General features: G+C 37.3%; 1 protein-coding gene across 3 annotated transcripts in view; it reads left to right on the top strand.

Moving 5' to 3' along the window:
* Window positions 1–14,887, top strand: part of bcam (basal cell adhesion molecule (Lutheran blood group)) — a 71,172-nt gene extending 56,285 nt beyond the window's left edge. The window contains exons 5-16 of one of the 3 annotated variants that reach the window (XM_033981186.2): window positions 1,342–1,438; window positions 1,523–1,705; window positions 2,853–2,974; window positions 3,068–3,209; window positions 3,839–3,954; window positions 5,815–5,956; window positions 6,520–6,644; window positions 7,740–7,881; window positions 7,988–8,011; window positions 9,969–10,110; window positions 11,069–11,168; window positions 13,121–14,887. In XM_033981186.2, the coding sequence (XP_033837077.1) occupies window positions 1,342–1,438; window positions 1,523–1,705; window positions 2,853–2,974; window positions 3,068–3,209; window positions 3,839–3,954; window positions 5,815–5,956; window positions 6,520–6,644; window positions 7,740–7,881; window positions 7,988–8,011; window positions 9,969–10,110; window positions 11,069–11,168; window positions 13,121–13,123 (1,338 nt within the window). In that variant the 3' untranslated portion in view covers window positions 13,124–14,887. The remainder of the gene's footprint in view (window positions 1–1,341; window positions 1,439–1,522; window positions 1,706–2,852; window positions 2,975–3,067; window positions 3,210–3,838; window positions 3,955–5,814; window positions 5,957–6,519; window positions 6,645–7,739; window positions 7,882–7,987; window positions 8,012–9,968; window positions 10,111–11,068; window positions 11,169–13,120) is intronic. The other 2 variants (XM_055227558.1, XM_033981188.2) reach the window with 2 other exon arrangements.
* The last annotated feature ends 8,656 nt before the right edge of the window (window positions 14,888–23,543 follow it).

Consider the following 23,543-nt stretch of genomic DNA (forward strand, 5'->3'; position numbering starts at 1 on the left):
AGCACTTCCAATGTCGTTTGACTTGTTGCCAAATGAAGTCCAAAGCCGCAATAAAACGGAGGCAAGTGGCGCGTCAGCACCACCCACAGGGAGTGCCGGGTCGGCCAAGTGCGAAGCATGGCCCGCAAGGGCCGTTCGATGCAGCTTGTGGCTTTAATTTTAGATCATTTTTTTAAATATTTGATAGATAAAAATATACATGTGACCACAAAATAATCTATATATTTTTACTCTTTTATAACCTTCCACTGGTACTGTTAAAGGACCCATATTAAACTATTTTCTCATCTCTGTAATAATTTTGTTTCCTCATCAAAAAACATACCTGGAGCTGTGTTTTGTTTCATTCACACATGTTTAACACACAAACCCTACATATTGAGGCTGAGTTTTTCTCTCAAACTAAAAACGCTCTGTTCCACCTTGTGATGTCATATGGTAATACAAGAAGTACTCTAATCTTTATCTTTATCTTTATTTATTTATACAGGGGGATCCAATTAGAGCACTGGGCTCTCTTTTTCATGAGCGCCCTGTTTAAAATACAATACAAACTGAAAAAAAAATAAAAATCTAAAACAAATAAGTCCATATAAAACTTCTTATTTTATACACAAGTGCAAGTGTGTGTATAAAAATGTGTTATCAGATTATTGAATTGCTACTGTGTCACCAATGTGTCCAGTTTTGCTGTTCCTTGTAGTCTATTCCATTTCTCTGAAGCAAAACAGCTAAAAGCTGTCTTTCTCATCTCAGTTCTGGTGCGGCTCGTCCTTAGCCTCATACAGTCATGTGATCTGGTATTAAATGTTCCGGTATCAATGATTAACAAATTAATGTGTGTTTTAAACTCCATACACCTTCACTAAAATCATTTGGATGATTTCAGCCCTGGAATCTCTAACTCCTACTGAACAAAAGGTAATAGGAGCTGTTAACTTGAAAACTACCACTTTATGACATCACTAGGTGCAACAGTTGAGTCTGGAATAACATTGAACACAGAGTTATCACTTAACAGTCCCATAACAAATGCTAGTTTACCATTATTCAGTTATTCACCATGGCCTACACTGAAAAACTTGAATTTCAACTTTAAGTAATCAGGTGAATGAGAGAGTATGTAATCAAGTGAATCGAGTAAAGTTTATATTGTGAGTATTGCTTATACTACATAATCACAATTGTTGATTAACCAAATTATCTTTATGTTTAGCCCCAACTACCACCTCAGTTATTATTTACAGTATGCTTGCACCATAACGTTTTATTATTACTTTTATTTAAAACAAGGATTATTTTTAAATATATTTTTGGTCAAACTCACTTCTTCCCTTACAGATTGGCAGATGTGTAACTAGGAACGGCCACCCTCAACCCAGGATTATTTGGTTCAAAGACGACCAGCCCCTGCCCGAGGTTAAGGACAGAGAGCAGAGTAAGTCTCCATCCTTCTCTCTAAATCAAATCTAAATACAATCATTATTCTTTTTTGATTAACCTGAGATCTTGCGGCTTACAGAGACTTACATGGTTCCCTCGCTGGTGAAGGAGGCGTCAGGGCTGTTCACGCTCCACAGTAAACTCTACATGAACCCCACAAAGGCAGACAAGGACTCTGAGTTCTACTGCATGGTGGAGTACAAGCTGACAGGGGGACAGGTCAAACAGAAGAAGTCGGACAGCATCAAAATCAACCTCAACTGTAAGCCATCTTTTGTATTTGTGTCTACAGCTTCCTGTCAGGCATCATACAATTTATTTCGATTTTTAGGTAATTTCATTTAAAACTACAAAAATAGTACATCTCATGTATTTTCTAGCACATATCATTTTACACAAAGCATTCTTCAGGAAAACTAAACTGCCAATGTCAATAAGATCAACTGGGGAGGGTTGTATTCTTTTGGTTGTAAAGAGAAAGGGTGGATAAGGGTGGTGAAAGGTGGAGAAGGAGGGAGAAGGGAGGAGAAGGGTGGAAAAAAGGGGGAGAAGGGTGAAAAAGGGTAGAGAAAGGTGAAGAAGGGGGGAGAAAGGTGGATAAGGGTGGAGAAAGGTAGAGAAGGAAGAAGAATGGTGGAGAAAAGTGGCAAAGGGGGAGATGGGTGGGTAAGGGTGGAGAAATGTGGAGAAGGAGGGCGAAGGGTGGAAAAAGGGGGAGAAGGGTGGAGAAGGAGGAAGAAAAGTGGAGAAAATGGGGAGAAGGGTGAATAAGAGGGGAGAAAGGTGAAGAAGGGCAAGGAAAGGTGGATAAGGGTGGAGAAAGGTGGAGAAGGAGGGAAAAGGGTGGAGAAAGGTGGAGAAGGAGGGAAAAGGGTAGAGAAGGAAGAAGAAGGGTGAAGAAAAGCGGAGAAGGGAGGATAAGGGTGGAAAAAAGTGTAGAGGGAAGAAGGGGGGAAAAAAGTGGATAAGTGTAGAGAAAGGTGGAGAAGGAGGGAGATGGATGGAGAAGGGTGAGAAAAGGGAGAGGGGTGAATAAGGGTAGAGGAGAGTGACTATGCTATGAGCCAATAAGATTAAAAATATTATTCTGTAAATTGATAATTGATGCTTCTGGTCACAATAAAAATCAAGAGAATTTAAAAAGCAACATTTTTTTATTTCATTCATTTCTGTCTAGAACCAAAAAGGGTAAACATGGCACACATGTATTTTATTCAACAGCATTTGGAAATTACCTTTAACTAACATTGTACGATTACTTGTACGATTACTTTGGCAAGGCTACAAAATTCAAACTTCACTTATTAGGCGAGTCGTATTAAGATTCATTAAAACGTTAGTATAACCCCATTCATTATTTGTGCTTATATTGTGTAATTCATAACATCATACCATCCCTGTGTTTCCAGATCCTTCAGAGAGCGCCACCTTCAGTCTCCTCAACACCGCTCCAGTCAAAGAGGGCGACACTGTCACTATGAAATGTGAGACAGACGGAAACCCACAGCCCGAGTTTGAGTTCACTAAAGATGTACGTAGAAATATAGGAATTCATCATTACTGTATTTTTCTATAAACCACTATTCATACATAATATTTTTTTGATTTTTTTTTTCCCAATAAGGATAAATCTATCCAAGGAGAAGGTGGAATGCTGGTTCTGAAGTCAGTGAAGCGCACAGATGCTGGAACATACCAATGCACCGCTATAGACTTTGACAACTTGGACGCCGAACTTAATGGAAAAATCAGCCTGTCAGTTGCCTGTGAGTTCCTCTAAATTTTAATAACTTCACATTATGCATGGTCTTATATTTATGCATTTACCATTGTATTTACTAAATGGCAGATGAATAAAAAAATTTAAATACACACATATGCATTTTTACTGTGAGTGAGTTCTCATTTCCACAGATCTGACCTGTACCTTGCCTACTTGTCTCCATGGAAATAGATAAATTGAATATCATACTGTGAAACATAACATGTCCATAGAGACAAGCAGGTGGTGGTTCATCTACTAGAAAAGTTCCATATTGCACCTTTAGAAACACCACACTACCTCAGCAGTCTTCAGCTCCATCTCATTTATCAGAATAGAAAGGGTTGGTGTTTTAATGGATTACATGCAGCTGGGAGATATCCACTTCAATTTTGCACAGTTCATCTGTTACTTTAATGTTATCCCAACTCAACTCCCTAATTTGATCATATCAAATTATGAAGGAAAAGAAATTGTGAAGAATAGGCTTAAGAGTCCAAATGGGCTTAACTTACTCTAGGCTAAGTCAAAGGTGGAACATTCTGTCTCCCAAAACTTCAAATCCTCTTTTATATAGCGTCATACACCACATGCTGTTACGCTATTACTTATCATATTTTCTTCTTTTGGTAGACATCGACCCAGTTAGTGTGACCCCGACCGAACCTCAAGTGGTAATGCTCGGAGACAAAGTGGAATGGCAGTGCAAGACTAAAGGATCCGCCCCACACACAGTTCAGTGGAAGAAGGTACGGCATGCTCTCCTTACCTCCGTATGACCTTTTCCATATAAAGTAACAAAGTACACAAAGGTGCATTTTTGCTACTGCTTTTATCATTTATTTGAAACTGGTTCACCTCACCTCACTTTTCCATAGTTGGACTTGATGTATGCATAAGTAGAATTACATTTTGACCGTAGCTTAGCTACAGCACCTAAATCAGTTTTCAGGCTAAAAACAATGCTGCCATAACAAATATATTCAGGTTGCAACTGTGAGGAGAATTGGCCTAAGAGGAATAATAGAATATTTCATGGCGAAGAAAATTGAATTTTTATTCAGGGTGCTGCTGCCAGAGTGAATTGATTTCCCAAACGGTATAAAATCGATGCATTATTAACTCTAAAAAAGTCTATTGAAATGAAGATGCACTTTTAGTATCTCTGGGAATCATTAATTAATTACCTCATAATAAATATTGCACTCAGTGGCACAGTTCATGTTATTGTACATGTACATGGTCTATGTCCTGTTAGCATTTACATGAACAGCTGCACATTATACAGTGGAGGATCTGCCACCACCTTGAACAAAGTTCTGTTGTTGTGTCCTTAGGCAAGACACTTTAATGTAGTGTGTTGTTTGTGCGTGTGTGGTTGATGGTGGTCAGAGGGGCCGGTGGCGCAGGTTGGCATTGGCAGTCTTACTTCTTTCAGTCTAGCCCAGGGCAGCTGTAGTTTCAGAATTAGCTTACCACCACAGAGCGTGGAATAAATGAATAATGACTACAAGTGTAGCACTTTGAGAGGCTTTGTGCAAGCCTGTAAAGTGCATAATTATGTAACCAGGCAAAGTAACAGGTCAGATCTTTGGAGGAGTATATGTTTTCTAAGGTATTTTTGAGACGTAAACACACTAGATTGACAAGTTCAGTGCTATACTGTGGAACACATAAGGAAACTTTGCTCATTTGTACAGAGCCCAGTTTACAGTTTTGTGTTGTCTGGCCTCTCTCTTGCCAAGTTGTTGTGTTGTTACAATGTTGTTGCCTCAGCTTGTGTATTTACAATAGTGCAGTGTCTCCAGAGCCTTGAGCGCAGACAGCCTGTTTTGCTCTGAGAAAGAGATCATTCCTGTGAGAAGCAGAGGAGGAGAATGGGGAGAGACAGTTTATCATGTTGGACAGACTTTGATTTGTTTTCCTGGCAGTTTGGGAATAAGAAGAGAGAGGAAGTGTTATTTTTACTTTCACTTTAGTGCTCTAACTTCACACAATTGAATAATTACCCGAAACTCTTCTTACAATATGTGTCGAAATAAAACTCAGACTTTGCTTATAAATACATTTTTCAACTGATTAAATGTAATATTGACATTTATGACTTTAACCTCTATGATATGGTGTTTTACAAATTACAGTGATTCAAATGGTGAGAAATGTGTAGTGAAAAATCTGTCAGGTTAATTCACTTGTACTGCATAGTTGTAGGAGTGAAGACGTTTTCCTGCTCATCCAAGCCGCTTCTGCAAATGTACTTCACATTATAATCCGCCTAAGAAAGCAGTAATCATTTGTAACTATTAGTGTAATCCCATTTAACATTATTATATTGTCTTGATGTTAATCCATGGGGCCCACGGTGATGCCATGGACAATGTATGTCAATGTTAAGCTCATTTGTAAGTTACAGTAAGATAAGACATCCATTATAGTTTCACTGTGGAAAAAAGGCAAATAGCTCTCTTTTTTGTATCCTTTTTACACTTGTTTAACCAAAAATGTATTCATGGTATTGTCGAAAAAATACTATACAGAATGATTTGTGTATAGTAATAATAATAATAATCATCATCATCATAATATATTACTTTCTTGTTTCTTTCCAGGGCTCTGAGGTGTTGTCCCAGGATGGTACTCTGTCCATTCAGGAGATTTCGTATGAAAAAGCAGGAGAGTACATGTGTGTAGGAGCTGTGCCCTCCGTCCCTGGACTAGAGAGCCATGCTAGTGTCAACCTCACTGTCAAAGGTACTACAACCACGATCTGCAGATGTTGAACGTGATCATTTTTGGGGAGTGGGTTCACAAACTTGCTATGTACCTTTAATCAGTTACACCTGTATTTTGAGTAATGTCACCAACTTTAATACTATATAGAAACATTGAACTTTATGCTGTTTTTGTTTCATGTAGATAAACCCAGTAATTCCAGAGATATTAACCACAAACCATGTCAAAACATTTCCATTTTGACAGAAGGTTCTACCATATTAGTCTGACCTGTGAAAACAAAGCAATGGGGAAATTTTCATTATCACCGTCAATAGTGCCTTGGAGTTTTTATGCCTGTTTTCTTTTATACTGGCATCACTTGTTTTATAATCATTATTGTAACCTACCCTCCAACAAAATCTTAAAAAGGATCAGTTTATAATCTTTCGAGGTCACATAAACCCAACTTATACAGGCGTGTTGGGCTAGAGGAAGGAAGTTTTATAGTTGGTGGAAGCGTCTGTTAGGGACTGTTGCTTCCTTGTTTGTTGATGTCTCCAACACAATGAGATTTTTCCTAACATTTATTTGATCTCCAGGAAAACCAATGATTGAGACGCCCGCCATTGGAGAGGTCGCAAAGGAAGGTGACATGGTGACTCTCAAGTGTGCATCATTTGGCTTCCCAGCACCGCAGTTTACCTGGAAGCCTGCAGGAAAAGAGGTATGCCCTTGGAAAACAATGCAAATCCCATCGAAGTTTAAAGTGGGACTAAGCATGTGAATTACACCCACAAACACATATAGAGCTGCTATACTGGTAAGTACCTGGAGGAAACAATGAGGGGAGCGGAGGGATAGGAATAGTGTGATTGGTCTAACAGGTATCCACACTTAAAACTCCGCTCCTGCAGCCACGTGTTTGTAATAGAAAACATTTGGCTTTAATCAGTTCAGCCCTGTGTGATGCCACATAGTACTTGAAATTGCAGTGCCTATTGGAGGCAACCCACACACAAATGTTGACTGTTTTTAAACACAAATCTACAGGTGTACACAGTTTGGTAGCAAAGTTTACTTAGCGTTTAGTTTGACTTAAATTTCTAATAAAAAGATGTTGTGCTCGTTGCCTTTCTTACCGACTTCAAAGTAACTCATAATCCCAAAAGTATTTTCTTGTCAGTCAATATGAACCCTACTTAGAACACTTCAAAAGATAAGTGCGCAGAGTGCTAATAGTCCAGAGGAGACCGCAAGGAATTTGAGAACATGAAGCATTTATAATGAAACACTATTGCAAGACTGTTTATATATATATTTTTGTATATATAATTACATATTTACTCTAGAAAAATATATTGCACATGGTAGATTTTACTTACAGCACAAATATCATGGTCATTGGTAACTAATAGTGGAATTATGATATTTACTTAACTAAAACAAACCACCAGGAAAATGGTTAGAATGTTCTTGGTGATAATATATGGAAACATCACTACAAAATACATTAATCTCTTGCTATTTTCCATTCCACCTTATTGACATGCTGTTATGGGCAAAGTATGACCATGGAATTTTATATATAGATTTTTCTTATACCATTTTACTTTTTTTATTAGTGTGAAGTTCAAAATGTGGTACCAAAAAAGAATAATTGCCTATTTAAACCCAAGTTGATCATAACTAGCGCTGAATTTAGCTGCCATCTTTCTTACGTTTCATAGAGATCCACTTTATGTTCTTACCCAAATATATTCTACTTTTCATACATTTTGCTGCAGCCCATTCCCAAACTAAACAATGCGTCTCTTTGCAGTCTGTAATGGTGGAAAACAACAAAGTGGTGAGCTCCTTGACGCTTCAGGCCACTCCCGATATCATGAAGTCCGGCGTTTCCTGCGAAGTCAAAAACGAACACGGCACCGACCAAAAGATGATCTCAGTAGCCCTAAAAAGAGGTGAGTGACTGCACTAACTTGCTTTTCCTCCTCCTACTCGTCTTCTTTCTTATTTTCTAATCCTTTCTCCATCTAAAACCATCTCTCCTCCCTTCTTCTCTTACAGCAGCTAACAACAACGCCGACAGAGGTAGCGCCTTCTCCCTCCTCCTCCTCTCCTCCCTCCTTATCTCAGGACTTTTTATTGCACAGTCCCTGTAAATTAGACCCCCCTCTACACACACACACACACACACACACACACTCACCCAGGCATACACACATTTACTCACATATACATGCACTCACTCCCCAGCTGTACTGTATTCTTGTACATTTGCCCCTCTTGCTACCGAACACTGTGGATATTGTATATTGTTATTCTTTTCTCTTGTCAACTTTGTATGATGTCTGTCTGATATTTTGTGGATGCTACTAAGACTTTTTGTGGCCCTGTGGGGACAATAAAAATTCTATTCTATTCTATAACCCTCTTTTTCCTCTCTGTGCTTCTTTACTCAGTCAGTGCGGTTACATGCAAAAAAAAGTGATATTTTTTGTCCTTTATCTATTAAATAAAATTAGGAAATTATAATTAGATATTGCACTGATTTATATTATGGAGACAGACCTCTGCAATGTGAATATCTAAGAAAACCAGTGTTGCTAATTTTGTTAATAATGTTATCTGCTACAAATTTATAGGCTTATAAAGACATAGAGGGGCCTATGGTGTAATTGTAATTGCTAAGTTATGCTATTTTTACATATATATTTTTAGTTTTTATGGAAAATAGAAAAAAAAATGCTCTGATAAATGTCAATTAGCCATATATATGATCTCTATCCTACCTATACAGACTCAGATTCTCAACTCTTATCCGTGCATGTACACTCTGGAAAAGTTTATAAAGTCAAATTATTTTATTGAATCAATCTTATCAGCACAGGCTACCTGCATGTAAGCGCCCTGACTGCCTCCTATCGTGTCATTTCTGTTCCTTGTTCTCGCTCTTTATCGTTTACTCACTGGATTATTGTGTGTTACGGTCTCGTGTGCGTCGGCTTGTGGCATCAGCTGTGCATGTATGTGTGTGTAACCATGATTTTTGTGATGCTTTGGGACTGAGAACCTCTCTTTTTCTTTATAAGTGCTGCTCTCTGGAAACCCTGTGCTTAAGTCAGGTCTGTATGGCTAACCCCTTGACACGTGTTTTTGTGTAAGCTAGTTTGTGCGTGTGTAGAGATGTCCGCGTCACACACACACACAGGTCAGTGCATTTGTGTTTACAGAGCTAGTGTGTGCCAAAGCTTGTATTACTGAAGCTATGAGGACAGGCTGAATGTTGTTAGTGTTATTCATTCCCTTTTACTAAGAGGTGTCTTGCTTAAGGACACAATGACTCTATAACAGGTTTAGAGCGGGATTCAAACCAGCAACATTCCAGTCATAAGATCAACACTGTTTCGCTGTTGGCCCATGGAAATTTTGGATAAATTGCTAGTTAACTTTTACTTGACGTTTTCAAATTGACACGTTTAAAAACAAAAAGTGCAATGTGAAGTTGTCACTGCCTGGAAGCATTTTATTCCAGTATTTACCTAAATGACTTGCACAAATCATTTCCAAAAAAATATATATAATGCATTTTACAGTTTGCTCCCAATTATGCCCTGTCCCCTTAAGTAATACAAGTGCAGGTGGGCGGTGAGTATGTTTTCTCTAGCTTGTTCTTAGCTCCGTTTTGTATGTTACTATGCTATGGTATAGGCCCTCTTCCTGGGTCCCATCACATTTCAAGTCATTGCATTCAATTAGACTAACCCTGCATCCCAACCCCTGCCCTCCTGCCCCTCCTCCTCCTTCCAACCTGCTTTTTTATTCCCACCTCATTTTACCCCCCCAACCAATCAAATCATCCCACGACTTCCTTTTCCAATTTTACACCAATCAACCCCCCACATGATGATTACTCTCAATCCCAAATCCACTTCACCTCCCTCCCTATACCTCCTCTCGATGATCACCCCCCCACCACGGCTCCTTTTGCCCCCCCTCCTCCCTCCTCCTCCTCCCCTCCTCCCATGTGTCCACCCATCCGCTGTAGCCGACATGCAGCAGGGAGGCTCCAGCTCGGTGGTGATCGCGGTGGTGGTTTGCGTCCTGCTGCTGCTGCTTCTCGTGGCCCTCCTCTACTTCCTCAGCAAGAAGGACAAGCTCTCCTGCGGCAAGAAGGACAAGAAGGAAGTGTGAGTAGAGACGATTTAAAAATGAAAAATAAAATGATGAATTCCGTCCTGTCTCGCGGTGATACAGATTTGAATATCATTGACCCCATATGGTTCTCATTTTTTATCTCCACAACTTTTCTATGTAGCAATTTTTATATAATTTTGCAAGAAATAAAAAGTTTTAGGTCCAAATAATTTTTTTCAGTTGCTTAGTTAAGAATTCAAGCAACGATTTTAGTGCTGTTGGTCATTAGGCCATAGAGACTATTATAATGTAGATTATAAAAGTTTCTTATGATGCAATTAAACTATCATTATGGCCACTTTATAACTGAAACTACACGCTAAACACCTTAGTATGTGTTACTGCTAATGACTAAAGGCTCTATACCTGAGTTTTACTGTAAAAAATTGGAAAAAATCAGGTACTGGACCTTTAAACTCTTGCATCAATATCTCACACTGTGGTGCAATCTGCAATAAAAGCCAGTCATACATATTATGCATCCATTTTTCTTGGCACTGAAGTAATTATGTGAGAAATTATGTATAGCCAAACCAATCTCAGAAGACTCAATTCTTGCATTAAGAAAAACAACATGAGTTCAAAGTGCATATTGTGTTAGCAGGCTCTATAATCCGGCTTTGTATATGTTGCAGAGAATGTTCTTTCACATCTAATTATTTACTCATCAGCCACTACTAAAAGGCCTTGTGGTTCTTTTACAGTATACACATTTTTTCATATTTAATTTATTCTTTTGAGTGTAGTCATGAAAACCCGACCACTGACACTAAGTACTGTTCAATATTTAACACATTGCAGACACTGTAGCGTTCATAAACATACATTTGTGGTACTATTTCTCCCACTGGACTCTGTACTCTCTGAGCAGAGAGTAGGCCAGACAGACTCCACTGATAAATATTTGATGTAGACTTTGTTCATGCTGTATTCTCCCCATGCTGTTTGTAGGGCCACTGGAGAGGTCAACAATGACATTGTGGTGGAGATGAAGACAGAGAAAGCCCATGAAGAGTCAGGTCTACTCAAAAAGAGACCGTCCACTGAGCAGGTGGGGCTTTTCAGGGTGTAGAAAGTGATGATGTCATGTTTTCTGAAATATCTATAAAAAAAACAATGTTCTATTTGTGACTAGACCCTCCTGGTGATATTACAATGTTTGTTGCTCCCATCTGTATCACAATTTCAATATTGTGATGTCATCTGAGACTCAGCCATAAGATCACACACATAACACACTTATAGGCATTTCTATGTACTTTTTTTTTTGTTTTATCAAATCAAATCAAATCAAATCAAACTTTATTTATATAGCACTTTTCCATACAAAAAAAAAAGTAACACAAAGTGCTTTACAAAGCATTATTTATTATTAAGCATTATTTCAAACATGGATAGACTGTTTATATTAGAAAGTACTGATTATCGAGAAATTCATTCAACACTCACAAATCATGGGTTTAGAGGGAAAGGTTTGGAAAAAAGAGTATCTGTTCTCTTCCCTTATTAAAGCAAGAACGGGTTCACTATTAAAATATTTTTTTCACATTTTTAATTCTTAAATTTTAATTGTAATCACAGCTCTCTCTAGGATGTCCAAACATGAAATAGTGGGTGGAAAAACTAAGAAAGTAACTGAGGCAAAAGTAGGAGATAGCAACCAATTTTTACCAAACCAGTTATTGATAGTTTTCGCTCATGTCAGAAGCGTACACCATTGTTTCCAGATGGTTTATTGCATTCAAAAGTGTAAATACAGAGTGCATTCTCCATTGCTTTGTGTTGGTCCTGGTCCTTCAGTCCATATTAGTCCATATATAGACTTGTCTTGGTTCTGTTCTAGTCATTTTAATCCCGGTCTACTTAGTTTAGTTCTGGGTTTAGTCTCATAAATCCAAATTGTATGTGGTTTGTCTGCAGGTGTGAATGCAGCCATACTTTGAATTGTATTACATAATGAAACACGCCAAAAGAAGATGTGATTATGATTTTGTCCCCAGTGGCAAGGCAAGGCAAGGCAAGTTTATTTGTATAGCACAATTCGTACACAAGGTAATTCAAAGTGCTTTACAGAATAAGAAAGACATTAAAATCACACAAATCAAACATAAATAATCACAAATAATCATCATAAAACATTGAAACATTCTGTGACCACACTAGTTGCTTCTGTGATTTGTGGATACGATATAACATTAAGAAGCATTAAACCAGATGTTACATTAATCCAAATCCCAGCCAGTTAAGTTAAAGACATATAAAAATGGGATAGTCGGAGTGTGTGTCTTCTTTTATGTCTTGAGCAATGGTCATGTCGACGTTTTCAGGTCAAACATAAATCATGGCCTCTTCAAAGACACCAGTCCACTTTCTTGGTTTGCAGTGAGCTCTTAGTTCAAAGAGAGGAGCAGCACAGGCTCATCTGAAACGCCATGCTATAACTCACTATGTTTTTGACACGCACATGAAAGACAGCGTAAAAAGAGACTCGTTTTGTGTGATTTGTGATTCGACTGTCAGCGAACTGTGGCATTGCAGACTACAAATATGTTTCTTTCTTTGAAATTGATGTAACAAGAGCTGTAGATGTCATTTTGTGTTTGTTGTTGATGCTGTTCGACTGAAGTCAATTGTTAGTAAAATACATGTATGTTATTGTTATAATAAATGTGTAGTGTAAAGGTAAAAAAGAACTTTATTGAACCGTTTCATGATAGAAAAGATTTTACTCAGATTAGTATTAAATTGAATCTTTAAGTTCAGGGTTAAATTACTTTATGCGTATTGTGGCTTTAGTTTTGGCACACTATTTTGGAAATTAAATGAACATAACATAAAAAGTTTGAGGTGACATTACAATATTTCTGCCATCTTTTTGAAATATTTAGATTTTTGTTTGATTTGTTTAAGCTCCAGTCTTAATTTACCACACTTACCACATTTTTTTTTTAATTCTTTGCAATTTGTCAATATGAAAACCATTTTCCCCTCTTTCTCCCACAGTGATGCATTGGGACAGTGAACGCAACTAGCGGAGGGATGAAGGGAACGTGGAGGTTTGAAGAGGCTATTTTTATTTCACTTGAGGAGAACCAGGGGATGGCAAAAGGTGGAACACTGGACCCACTGCTTTTTGCTCATAAGACTGTGGAATGTTCACATTATAGTTTGCATTGCATGTGTTAAACCTGGACTAGATCTGCTGAGTGGAGCTTTTTGAATGTTTTTTTTTTTTCTTTTTTAAATTCACCTCTACTCCAGGTTTGACAAAATATTGCGACCACACGGATCATAACCACTGCTTTGTTTTGATTTGTGTTTCTGATCACACTCCTTTTACAAGAGATGACTGAACTTGTGTCACTTATCTGCACTTACTGTACAATGTGTGTTATGTACATACACAAGGCATGTTATAGGGACAAAATCACAGGTTGCCTTTTTGTTTATCGGCCAACGTAAATGTAATCCAACTTCCAATCTGAAAATTCTTGATATCTGCTTTCCCCCGTAGTTTTTATTTTACCATTTACCCATTGTTAACTCCGTTGTTGTTCCTTCCAAAACGTCCCATATTGAAAGCACAGCCAAAAATTCAACTAGCTACAAGTTGTACATGATTTTGCCATTTTGTATATTGTGTTACATTGTTTTGTCAAATTATAATGCTCCTGACTCCTGTTTATTGAACACTGTGTATGACTCAAGACACATTTTTACTTGTTATGGTTCAAATTGGGTTGATACAGGGTTAAATGGGTAATTACAGATATTTTGTTTATTTTCTCCATTATAATGTGCACTTTTTATATGATTGATAATAATAATAGGATAATTCTAGTAGTGCCTCCTTTTATTCCATTAGGTTAATTTACCAACCTGTAGTAGGTTGGTAAATTAACCTACTACTACTATGTGTGTCACTACTATGTCAACGACCACCCTGTTAGAAATATAAATAAAACCAGGCTGTTCTAAGGCACCACCAATTTGAACTTATTTAGGGTAAAATATACAATAGAGTTTAGTATTTTGTGCATTATCAACTATTCCATACCAACCCAATTTGTACCACTCCAGTTACAATGTGGCTTAAAGTCAATCAAACTATCTCAGACTGTATACGGGATACTGGTTAAACCATCACTGTTACAAGCACATTACAAGAGAACCAAGTATTGATAATTTTACAAATCATTGTTTTTGTTTAGTTTTAGAGCCAGGCAGCAAAGTATGCATTTTGTAATTTAAATTTTTTACCAAATGAGAGAGTTACAACATGATGGTACGTATGTTTTTTCTACACTGTCAACAGGCCAGTGGGTATGTTCAAGTGAATGTGGCCTTCAAATTATGTTGTACACTGGAGCGTATTTTTATTATTAAACTTCTCTCTTCCTAAATCGTGTATTGCTGCCGTAATGACTGTTAGCAAACCTGTGAAAAGTAGCAGGCGACAATAGAACTTTTATGTTTTGTATAAGATATTGTGGTTTGGCATTTTTTTCTAGAAAGGGGATCTTAATAATTATGGAACTACTGATGTTTTAATTTTCCAGATTTTTTCCAGAGATTTTTATGGTAAATTTCGGAATTCTTCTTTTGTATGCGATATCCTCAGTGCTTTACTTCTCTGTTTTTACTGGATGCTGTACATTTTGTGGTACATTGTTGTGACCTCTGGTGTGTTTATGTATCTTTATCATGTTTTTGTTCCAGCTGTGTAGAATTTATAATGAAAAACCCAAGAAAACCAATCACACACTAAAACGCATTGTGTCTTTGTAATCATTTATAAGGTCAAAGGTTGGCTGGCACTGGATCCACTATTGTCGGCATGCTTCCTGTGGTTGTGGACGGTTGCGTATGTGCTCACAAAACTATTAAATGGTCACCTTAGGACTCATGTCTTGCCCAAAAGTACAATGACAGTATGTATTTCCTCTGGGATTAAAGGACTTTACCTGATTTTGAACCATGAATTAGGAACATGCTTTAGTTTGAAGCATTAGCCCCGCCCACTAAGTCCCATTTGGAAATGCACCATGACACAGAAACAGCTGTCTGGAATCGTGTCAGGCATTGGGCAAAAGACGTGATCCTGCCAGTAGCTTCTGTGTTAGTTGTAGTGATGTGACTATCAGCTCTTTTATGGGATCCAAATCTTTTGCATCTGTTCATTTCAAAGAGTTGTTCAAAAGACCTGCTCTTTTACTATTTATTTTTATCACAGAAGCTAATGTGAGAACTCATTTTATCTACAAACTAATCATAGAGAGAAACGACCAAGCCTTAAATGTGTTTAAAATGGTTCAAACTGAGAGTGGGAGTGTGTTTTTCCTGTCAAATGATAATGCATAATCTAATATAACATGTTGCAATACAATAATCATTTTTAAACAAACTGTTATGATGCCAAATATGTTTTTTTTCTGCACAAAGCTCGCACTCATGTCAACTGTTCTGCTTCTTTTGTGATTGTTGTGTTGGTTCACCGTTAATAAGTATAAAAATGCATACAAATTATAAAGAAAAATGTTCGGTTCTTTTAAAAACTGAGATCCGGATCCAACCGTTCACATTAAAGAACCGTTAAAAAGAGCTGACTCCTTCACGAACGTCACATCACTAGTTGATACACAACAAAATACTCATATCCATAGCTTATATATTATTCATACTATCTCTTTGTTAGCTGTTTTTACTATATGAGCATTTATCTTGACTAGAATAGTTTTAAAGCAGGTACAGACCCTTTAAACTGTCAATTTAGAGGGAAATTAACATCTTAACATCAATTCTTTACCTTGTTGGTTTTCTTGAAATTTGAATATTTTATAAGGGTTTTTGGGTTTTTTTTTTCACCTTTATTTTACAAGGCAAAACACTTAAACCAAATTCCTATTTACAGTGTTGGTTTGGATGTCCTACAGATCACTCAAGGGGAAGGGACAGGGAGTTGATAACATACAACATAGTATTAAACAGACTCCAAGTTACTGAGCCCATTTTTCTGAAAGTATTGACTTGACTTCGCGCATGGTCATTTCATATGCATCATTTATTTGCTTATTTGTTTGTTTGTTTACTCAGATTTACGATTCATAAAGCAGCAGACTCAGTTGGGGAGAAAGTGATTTGATAAGCAGGAGTTCAAAATTGGGCAATTTTGCAGGTAAACACAATTTCTATTTTTATTTATTTATACACTGTTTTTCATCCTGAAGCGAAATTTCACAAACCAGTCTGAAATAATTCCCCGATTGCTAAAATATGTTTTTTGGTATCACATGAATATTTAAATCCAGTGTACATCTGCAAAAGTATCTCCCCATATTTCATCAAAAGTAAAATTATATCTCCATTCCAATTTCTTCATTTTTTACCCCATGCTTTCTCAGAGATGACATCTGATTGAGTATTGGTTTAATCTCTCATGTGATATAATGGCTGTGTGTAAATGATGGCTGGGAGCTGATTGATGCCGTGATTGGGTGTGACAGAAATATGGAGGAAGCTCGCGTCTTGCATTGATAAGAGCTTATAAAAGACTATGAGGCACTATCCTGTCTGTTGGCTTTCATGTTTACAGATGAAGCCGTCAATCATCAGCGAGCTTGTGTCTCTCTGCATAAATTAGTAGGCAATTCCCCAGCAGCTGCTATCACCATGATTGGCTTATTACCGAGCGTATTATATCAAAGAACTGACCTGGGCTCCAAGGAAATCTGCAAATTCAAACTGTATGATGTTATGTAAGCAAGTAAATTTGTTTTTACATAAATAATGGAAGCTATTTAGTCAAACTGTATGTGTAGTTCTTGGTTAAAGAAAGAGAGATTGTATGGTAACTAGGGATGAACGATTTTGGGGAAAATATCTTGATTATCTTGATTTTTTCTGATTTGCATTGGGATTAGATTTATGTTTTAATAATGATGCTGTTCAAAGTTTATTTTAATCATGGGCATACGAATTGACAAAAATATGGAAACATGAACATAAATAATGCATGAATCACATTTCAGAACATGTTTATACTGATCTAAACTAACTAACTAACTAACTAATGTTTTTTATGCAGAATAATACTGGAGATTTTGTTGTTTGTGGAGGAAATTATGGTGCGTTAAAACAAGGAAGCCTTTGTGATTTGTTAATTACATTGGTTCGAATGAAGCTCAACCATAGACTGTATATATAAATGGACATAGCTAACCTGCTTGCCGCCACATTCGAAATAGGAAGTGATCATGGGCGTGCTTCCGGCTCCATCGACTCTGGCTCCAATTCAGTTTACATTGGAAAAGTGTTTCCCTTCTCTCTGTAACTGCTGCTGTTAGCCTTAACATTTTGGTCTTAAAATGTTCGTATTAACCCACTCTACATGATCCTGGTATTTGTATTTTGGTATTGTGTCTGTAACTCAAGATATGAACATTAATAAGAGAAAAAAATCAGGCGCCTTCTTTTCTTGAGGTCACTTCTGCTAGTGTTAGCAACAGGTTTGATTGACAGTGTTGCTAAGTGCCTGCTCTCTGCTAAACTAGTGATGCAGACATGAAGGGGCGTTACCTTCAACAGCCTCCTCCAGATTGGCTTCTTGGTTGATATGATATTACAAATTACAATTATAAAATTGGAACTTCCATATTACAAATGTGGAACTTGGCTCCAAATTTTCCTGTATAACTGCTCTAGCCTTGATGAGCTTCATTTGACTGAAGCCAAACGCTATGGGTGACATCACACTCCCTTAGTCCACTTCTTTATACAGTGTATGAGCTCAACAGTGACCATAAATTGCTCCTAAATGTTTCCCATAAACTTTGGGTTGTAGTAACTAATGACCACACAAGCTGTAATTTTATTTAACATCTGTCTCTGAAACTTCATAAACTCCTAAATTATTAAAACATTTCACAGAACCTTGTGTTTTAAATTTTCTTTTTGGACTTAAACCAGTCGCACTATGGATCACAGTTACCACATAGCTGTTTAGCCGCTACAATGCTTTTGACCTCTTAACATTTGAATTTTTTTAAAAGACTACGGGAAAAATGAATGGACAGTTTACTTCTGGAACCAGAGTGGACTTAGAAGTGAGCTCTATTACAATTTCGATTCGATTGTGATTAATCTTGCAGCCCTAAAGGTAACCAATTATTTTTTTATTCATTATGATAGCCCCAGAGAGACAAACTTAAAGATATGATGAACTAAAATGTTTTCAAAAGAAGCCATTTGAAACAGTTGTGTTCTAAGGGCAAGGTGAATGATCTGACCCCTCAAAAGTGTCCCTGCAGGCACCCGTACAATAGAAACAGGAAGTCAACAAATCACCAAAAATGCAAGGAACGTGGCTCCAAAAAAGCTAATAAACTTAGTTACAGTTATACATTTTATTGTTTTATTCTGCAGCCAAGTTTGTCAAACAATAAGGTCTGGCACACAATTTCTTGACAATTCCTCTTCCTCTGTATAACTATCCTACAGTCTGGTTTCAGCCAATCACAGCCCTCATCCTAGCACACGTCCCTTCCCTGCCTATAGTGCCCATTAGTAAATTAAAATGCCTACTCCGATCGATCTGTGCTCCGACTACAAAGCAGCGCTAAAGGCGGCCAGAGCAATGGATTGTGGGTACAAAGACACTATTTATGGGAAATCTAAACAAAAGCCAGTGTCAATGTCACCCCAACACGGTCCAACCAGCTTCCAGCACATATAAGAAAAGATTGTAACGATTATTCAGAATCTTGGCACCAGTGTTTAAAGGCGCTGTATGTGATTTAGTTTAATTGATCCAAAAGTTATTCCTCAATTACATTATGCATTCAGAGCATCATAATTATTCACAGCTATGAGTTTATAAGCTTGTCACCACACTTCCTGATTCTCTGACATTAAAAGCTTTATAATTAGATACAGACAGTCCACAGCGAACTTATTTTGACCTCAGGAGTTGCTTATCCAATATATCTACAAGGGCAAGACAAATTTTGCATAGATACATGGGAAAAAATTGTGTGCGTACCTTTTAAGCAGTATTGTAAACAAGACTTCTGGTGTTTTGGAAATGGCATTGTCCATGGAAACTCTTTTTGGGAGTAGGTAGCGTGGAGGACTGCGCTGAAAGGGATATTAATCTTCATTTATGACTAAGTTGTTTATGTGTAGCTTATATTGGGGATTTTGAGTCCCCTTTAATACTATGATTCATGAACTCACTAGTGTGTGTTTATGTTACTCCAAAACTCATTCCTAAGGAGCTTTACAAGGTCCATTTACTGATAATTGTAGTTGGAAATATTTAGTAATTTATAACAAAAGGGAACGAGGAACCTTGCTGGATGACTGAGGGATTACACAGACTTTACTAATCTAGACGCCTGTAGTTACCAAGTCTAATAAAACACAGGTGGATCAAAAATAATGGGAGAGAATCAATTTGGACAAATTTTAGTTATCACATATGTTTATTAGGTCTATCCTATTCTACTGCCAAAATATGACTAAAAAACTCACAGTAAATGAACTTAACTTACTGATATTCATAAGGTCTTATTTATTTACAGTAGATACCAGGCAAGTGCATTGAAACCCAAAGTTTACGCTTTTTTTCTCACTGTCTGACATGAAATCAGACAAGATTTTTCATGTTTTAGGTTAATTAGGATTACCAAAATTATGTCTATTTGCTAAATGCCAGAATAATGAAAGAATAATTTTTCAAGACAATTACCTTTAAACAGTATCGTGTATTCCTGGCATAATAGTACAGCACTTCTGACTTTGAAGAAAGCAATGAAAAAATATCTCATTATTCTGGCATTTGGCAAATAGAAATAATTTTGATAATCCTAATATTTAAAAATTTCTCAAACGTCATCGCTGTTTTCAACATACATGAGGAAATATGCCAATTCTTGTGGATTGTATGGATATACATCGTTATTTGGTGAATCTTTTGCGACGGGAGGACACAGCGCAAGTGATATATTGTAAAGCCACACTAACAAACGAGTTTGAGACCCCTGAGGTACAGGTTGTAATAATATGATATATACCATTAATATCTAAACAAAAATGTGTTTCCCAGCCTCTCCTGTAAAGTCACCTGAATGTTCTTACACCAATACAATTCTTAGCCCTTATTTCAACATACTATTTTATTCTACAATGCAAAGAAACTTGTTGTGTCCTCCCATCCTGCTCCACAGTGATAAGAATCAGACCTCAGTAGCTTATGCGCCTCCATGTGTTTCTGTATTGTCTGAGACTGCTGTGTTTACCGTGGAAAGAGGGGATCAGGCCTTCTCTGAGCTGCTCACAATGACCAGGATTACATTCACCCTCCTCCCTCCCCCTTCTTCTCCTCTTCCTCCTCACTTTTCTGGCTTTGGTTACAGTGGGTTTAAACTGATTTAGCCGTTTGCTGTCAGCTTGCAGAGGGATGTCGGACAGGCGCAGTGTGTGTGGGGACTAGGGACTTGGAGACGCTCTGAACTGGTCTTGTCTTGAGTATTCAGACTGAGGCAGTTCTTTATGCTGGATGGCTCTGCTGTAGACACAAAGTACTCCGTCATTGTCAGGCTTTGGCAGGACTAAGGTTTCCTGAGGACAATGTGAAGTGGCAGCTCATAATAGTAATAGAAATGTGTGCAGCAAGCAAATGTAGTCCTCGCACACCAAAGCTGTTATCTCCAATTTAATTTTCAAGTCAGATGCAATCTTTAGTCGTCCATTGTGTTAAAAGACATTTCATACAGTGATCATACACAAGTATTGTTTGAAATACTGACAATGACAGTTAAACACATTGACAATTCAAACTCCTTGTATTGTTCTGGTTGTGTCTCTGGACAATGAGTGTCTTGCCCCATTTGGCTGGTTTATGTCATCTGGTGCAAAACCTGTCACATCCCAGTGCATCTGATTTGGTAAGCCTGAGGGACTGCAGATGAAAACTAGCCTTTTGCTTAATTGGGTACATTTACATTTTGTGTTTTAATTAATATAACATAGTAAATAGCAAGTTTTGTAAGAGAAAGCTAGCTCAAGATATTGCTTATGTTATTTATGAGCAATTAGCTAATTGCAGCACCATCGCCCATTCATTAACATTTGAGCCACATGCCAGTTTTGACACCTGCTAACAGCAAATGAGGATATAAATTATGGTTACACTATTCATACCATGTATTCATAAATCAAATACATCAACATCTTTATGGATTTCCCACAATGCCTCATGACCAGTTGCCATCTTGCTCTTAATATGTGACAGGGCCATAGCTGCTGCTGTAGGTGATAGGTGTGTTTCCTATTGTCCCTGGTCTGATTTCATTTCCTGTGTCCTGTTTACCACACACACTCGAGCTGATATGGATGAATTGCATTGATGGTATCAGAGTCATAAACACTTGTGTGATGTGCTGCCCGCTTACAGTTTTCACTTTTATTCCATCCATGTCTCTCAAGCTTCAAGGCAAAACACCTGTGGTACGGTGTGTTATTAAATCAACAGCCTTATTTGAGATTTAACCTCCTGAGACCTGCTGTCCTCATATGTAGACAACATATTTTTGGTTGTCTAGGCCACAATGCAAATTTTTAGAGGAAGAATAACAGCATACAAGAACAGCAACAATGCAAATATATTACATATATTCATTTTTTTTTAAAGTTTAGAATGTTTAGAATATTTTATTTTAATTTTCTTCCTGCTCCTGTCAGCAGCTCTTCACATGAGACACATTGTTCCAAGAGGCACAATTGTTGTTTCTCATTTTGTTTTTACATTCAGGACAAATGTTGCTGTGTTCAGGGTCTTAATAAATAGTTTTTGTAAATCATTATTCAAATGTTTTATCAAAATGATTAAAATGTCCACATATGAGGACATTTGATTTACATATTTTTTCTCAGAAACTACATAATGTAAAATGATAATTCTTTGTATTTAGACTCATCAGGTCCCAATCAGCCCAAATAACAAAGAGAAATTAATAAAGCATCCCATGCAAGAGCTTGGGTCTCAGGAGGTTAAATGGTAATAATGACAAAATAATACTAGAGGAAGTGTGAGTTCCTGTTGATCTGTTAAGCTTGTAATCAGTTAAACAGCATGATTTTTATTGTTTCACCAGGGCTGCAGAATGAATCACAGTTAAATCAAAATTGCAACTTGAATGACCGCAATTAGTGAATCACAAAAGCTGCACTCTGTAACTTTAATAGCAGGCCATCGCTTTGCCTGTAATGTTCCCAGGTATTTGTCATTATACTTATCTATCTTACTTTTATTCAATTACAGTTGTTTTATTTGAGATAAAAAAAATAATAATAATAAAAAAAACCTTGAAAACCATGCATTCTTACAGATCTGTGACGTTACCTGCTTGTTGCCATGGATATCATATAGATAAGTGAAATGTCTCACTGTGGAACGTTCCAGACAAAGCAATAGCGTCTCCATGGAGTCTCCAGACCCTTCATAATTACATAGTACACTTTTAAGTTATTCTTCACTTACCGTATGCATTCTGAGCATCCTGATTATTCACGTTTCACAGTTTTCACAGTAATGCTAACAACAACTATCATGCCAACGTGTACTTCCTATCAGACAATAAAATGCTTCATAATTAAATGCAGCCGACATATTTTGACCTCAAGAGCTTCTTTTGCACTATTTGTACTGAGGCAAAACAAATATTGCTCAAATACATGGAAGTAAATGTGATACAGGGCCATTAATTACGTAGCATTAAAAAAAAAAAAAAAGTTTTCAAACAACAGTAAGAACTAAATCCCTATAATTCTTCTAGCCCTTGTTTTTGTATGAGGTACCTCTGGATGGTACCTCATACAAAGTAGGGGCAGACACACAGTTCAGTACCAAGATGAGTAAAAAACTTAATAGGATGACAGTAGCTTCGTTGACCCACAGGTTGGGGGTGCGATTCCAGCTCCCACTGTTGTTGTGTCCTTGGGCAAGACACATAACCCTCCTTGCCTTACGTGTGTGTGAATGGGTGAGCGGTTTCTTGATGTAAAGCGCTGTATAAAAATGTGACTATAGTGAATTACAATAGATGGAGGATTAGCTTATTGAGCCTGTTACATTCTGAACCAACCCTATAAATCCCATACAGAATTTTATTTGGTCTAATTTTATTCTGAAGGAGAAACAATCTGTCACCATCTCACTGCAAAATGCTTATTACCCTTATTGCGCTATTTTCCTTGTGTATACATTTCATAGTTTTTTTCTATTTGCCTTAAGCACTGATTGTATTTTATAACCTTGGATTTAAAGCGCTGCCAAAAGCCAAAACAAAACCTCTGGTAACTGCAGAAAGAGCGGCAGATCCAAGCAAAGAAAGCTAATGCCCTTAAAAAAAGAGATATAAACAAGACG

Source organism: Periophthalmus magnuspinnatus, chromosome 16 (assembly GCF_009829125.3).
Source record: "Periophthalmus magnuspinnatus isolate fPerMag1 chromosome 16, fPerMag1.2.pri, whole genome shotgun sequence".
Taxonomy (NCBI): domain Eukaryota; kingdom Metazoa; phylum Chordata; class Actinopteri; order Gobiiformes; family Gobiidae; genus Periophthalmus; species Periophthalmus magnuspinnatus.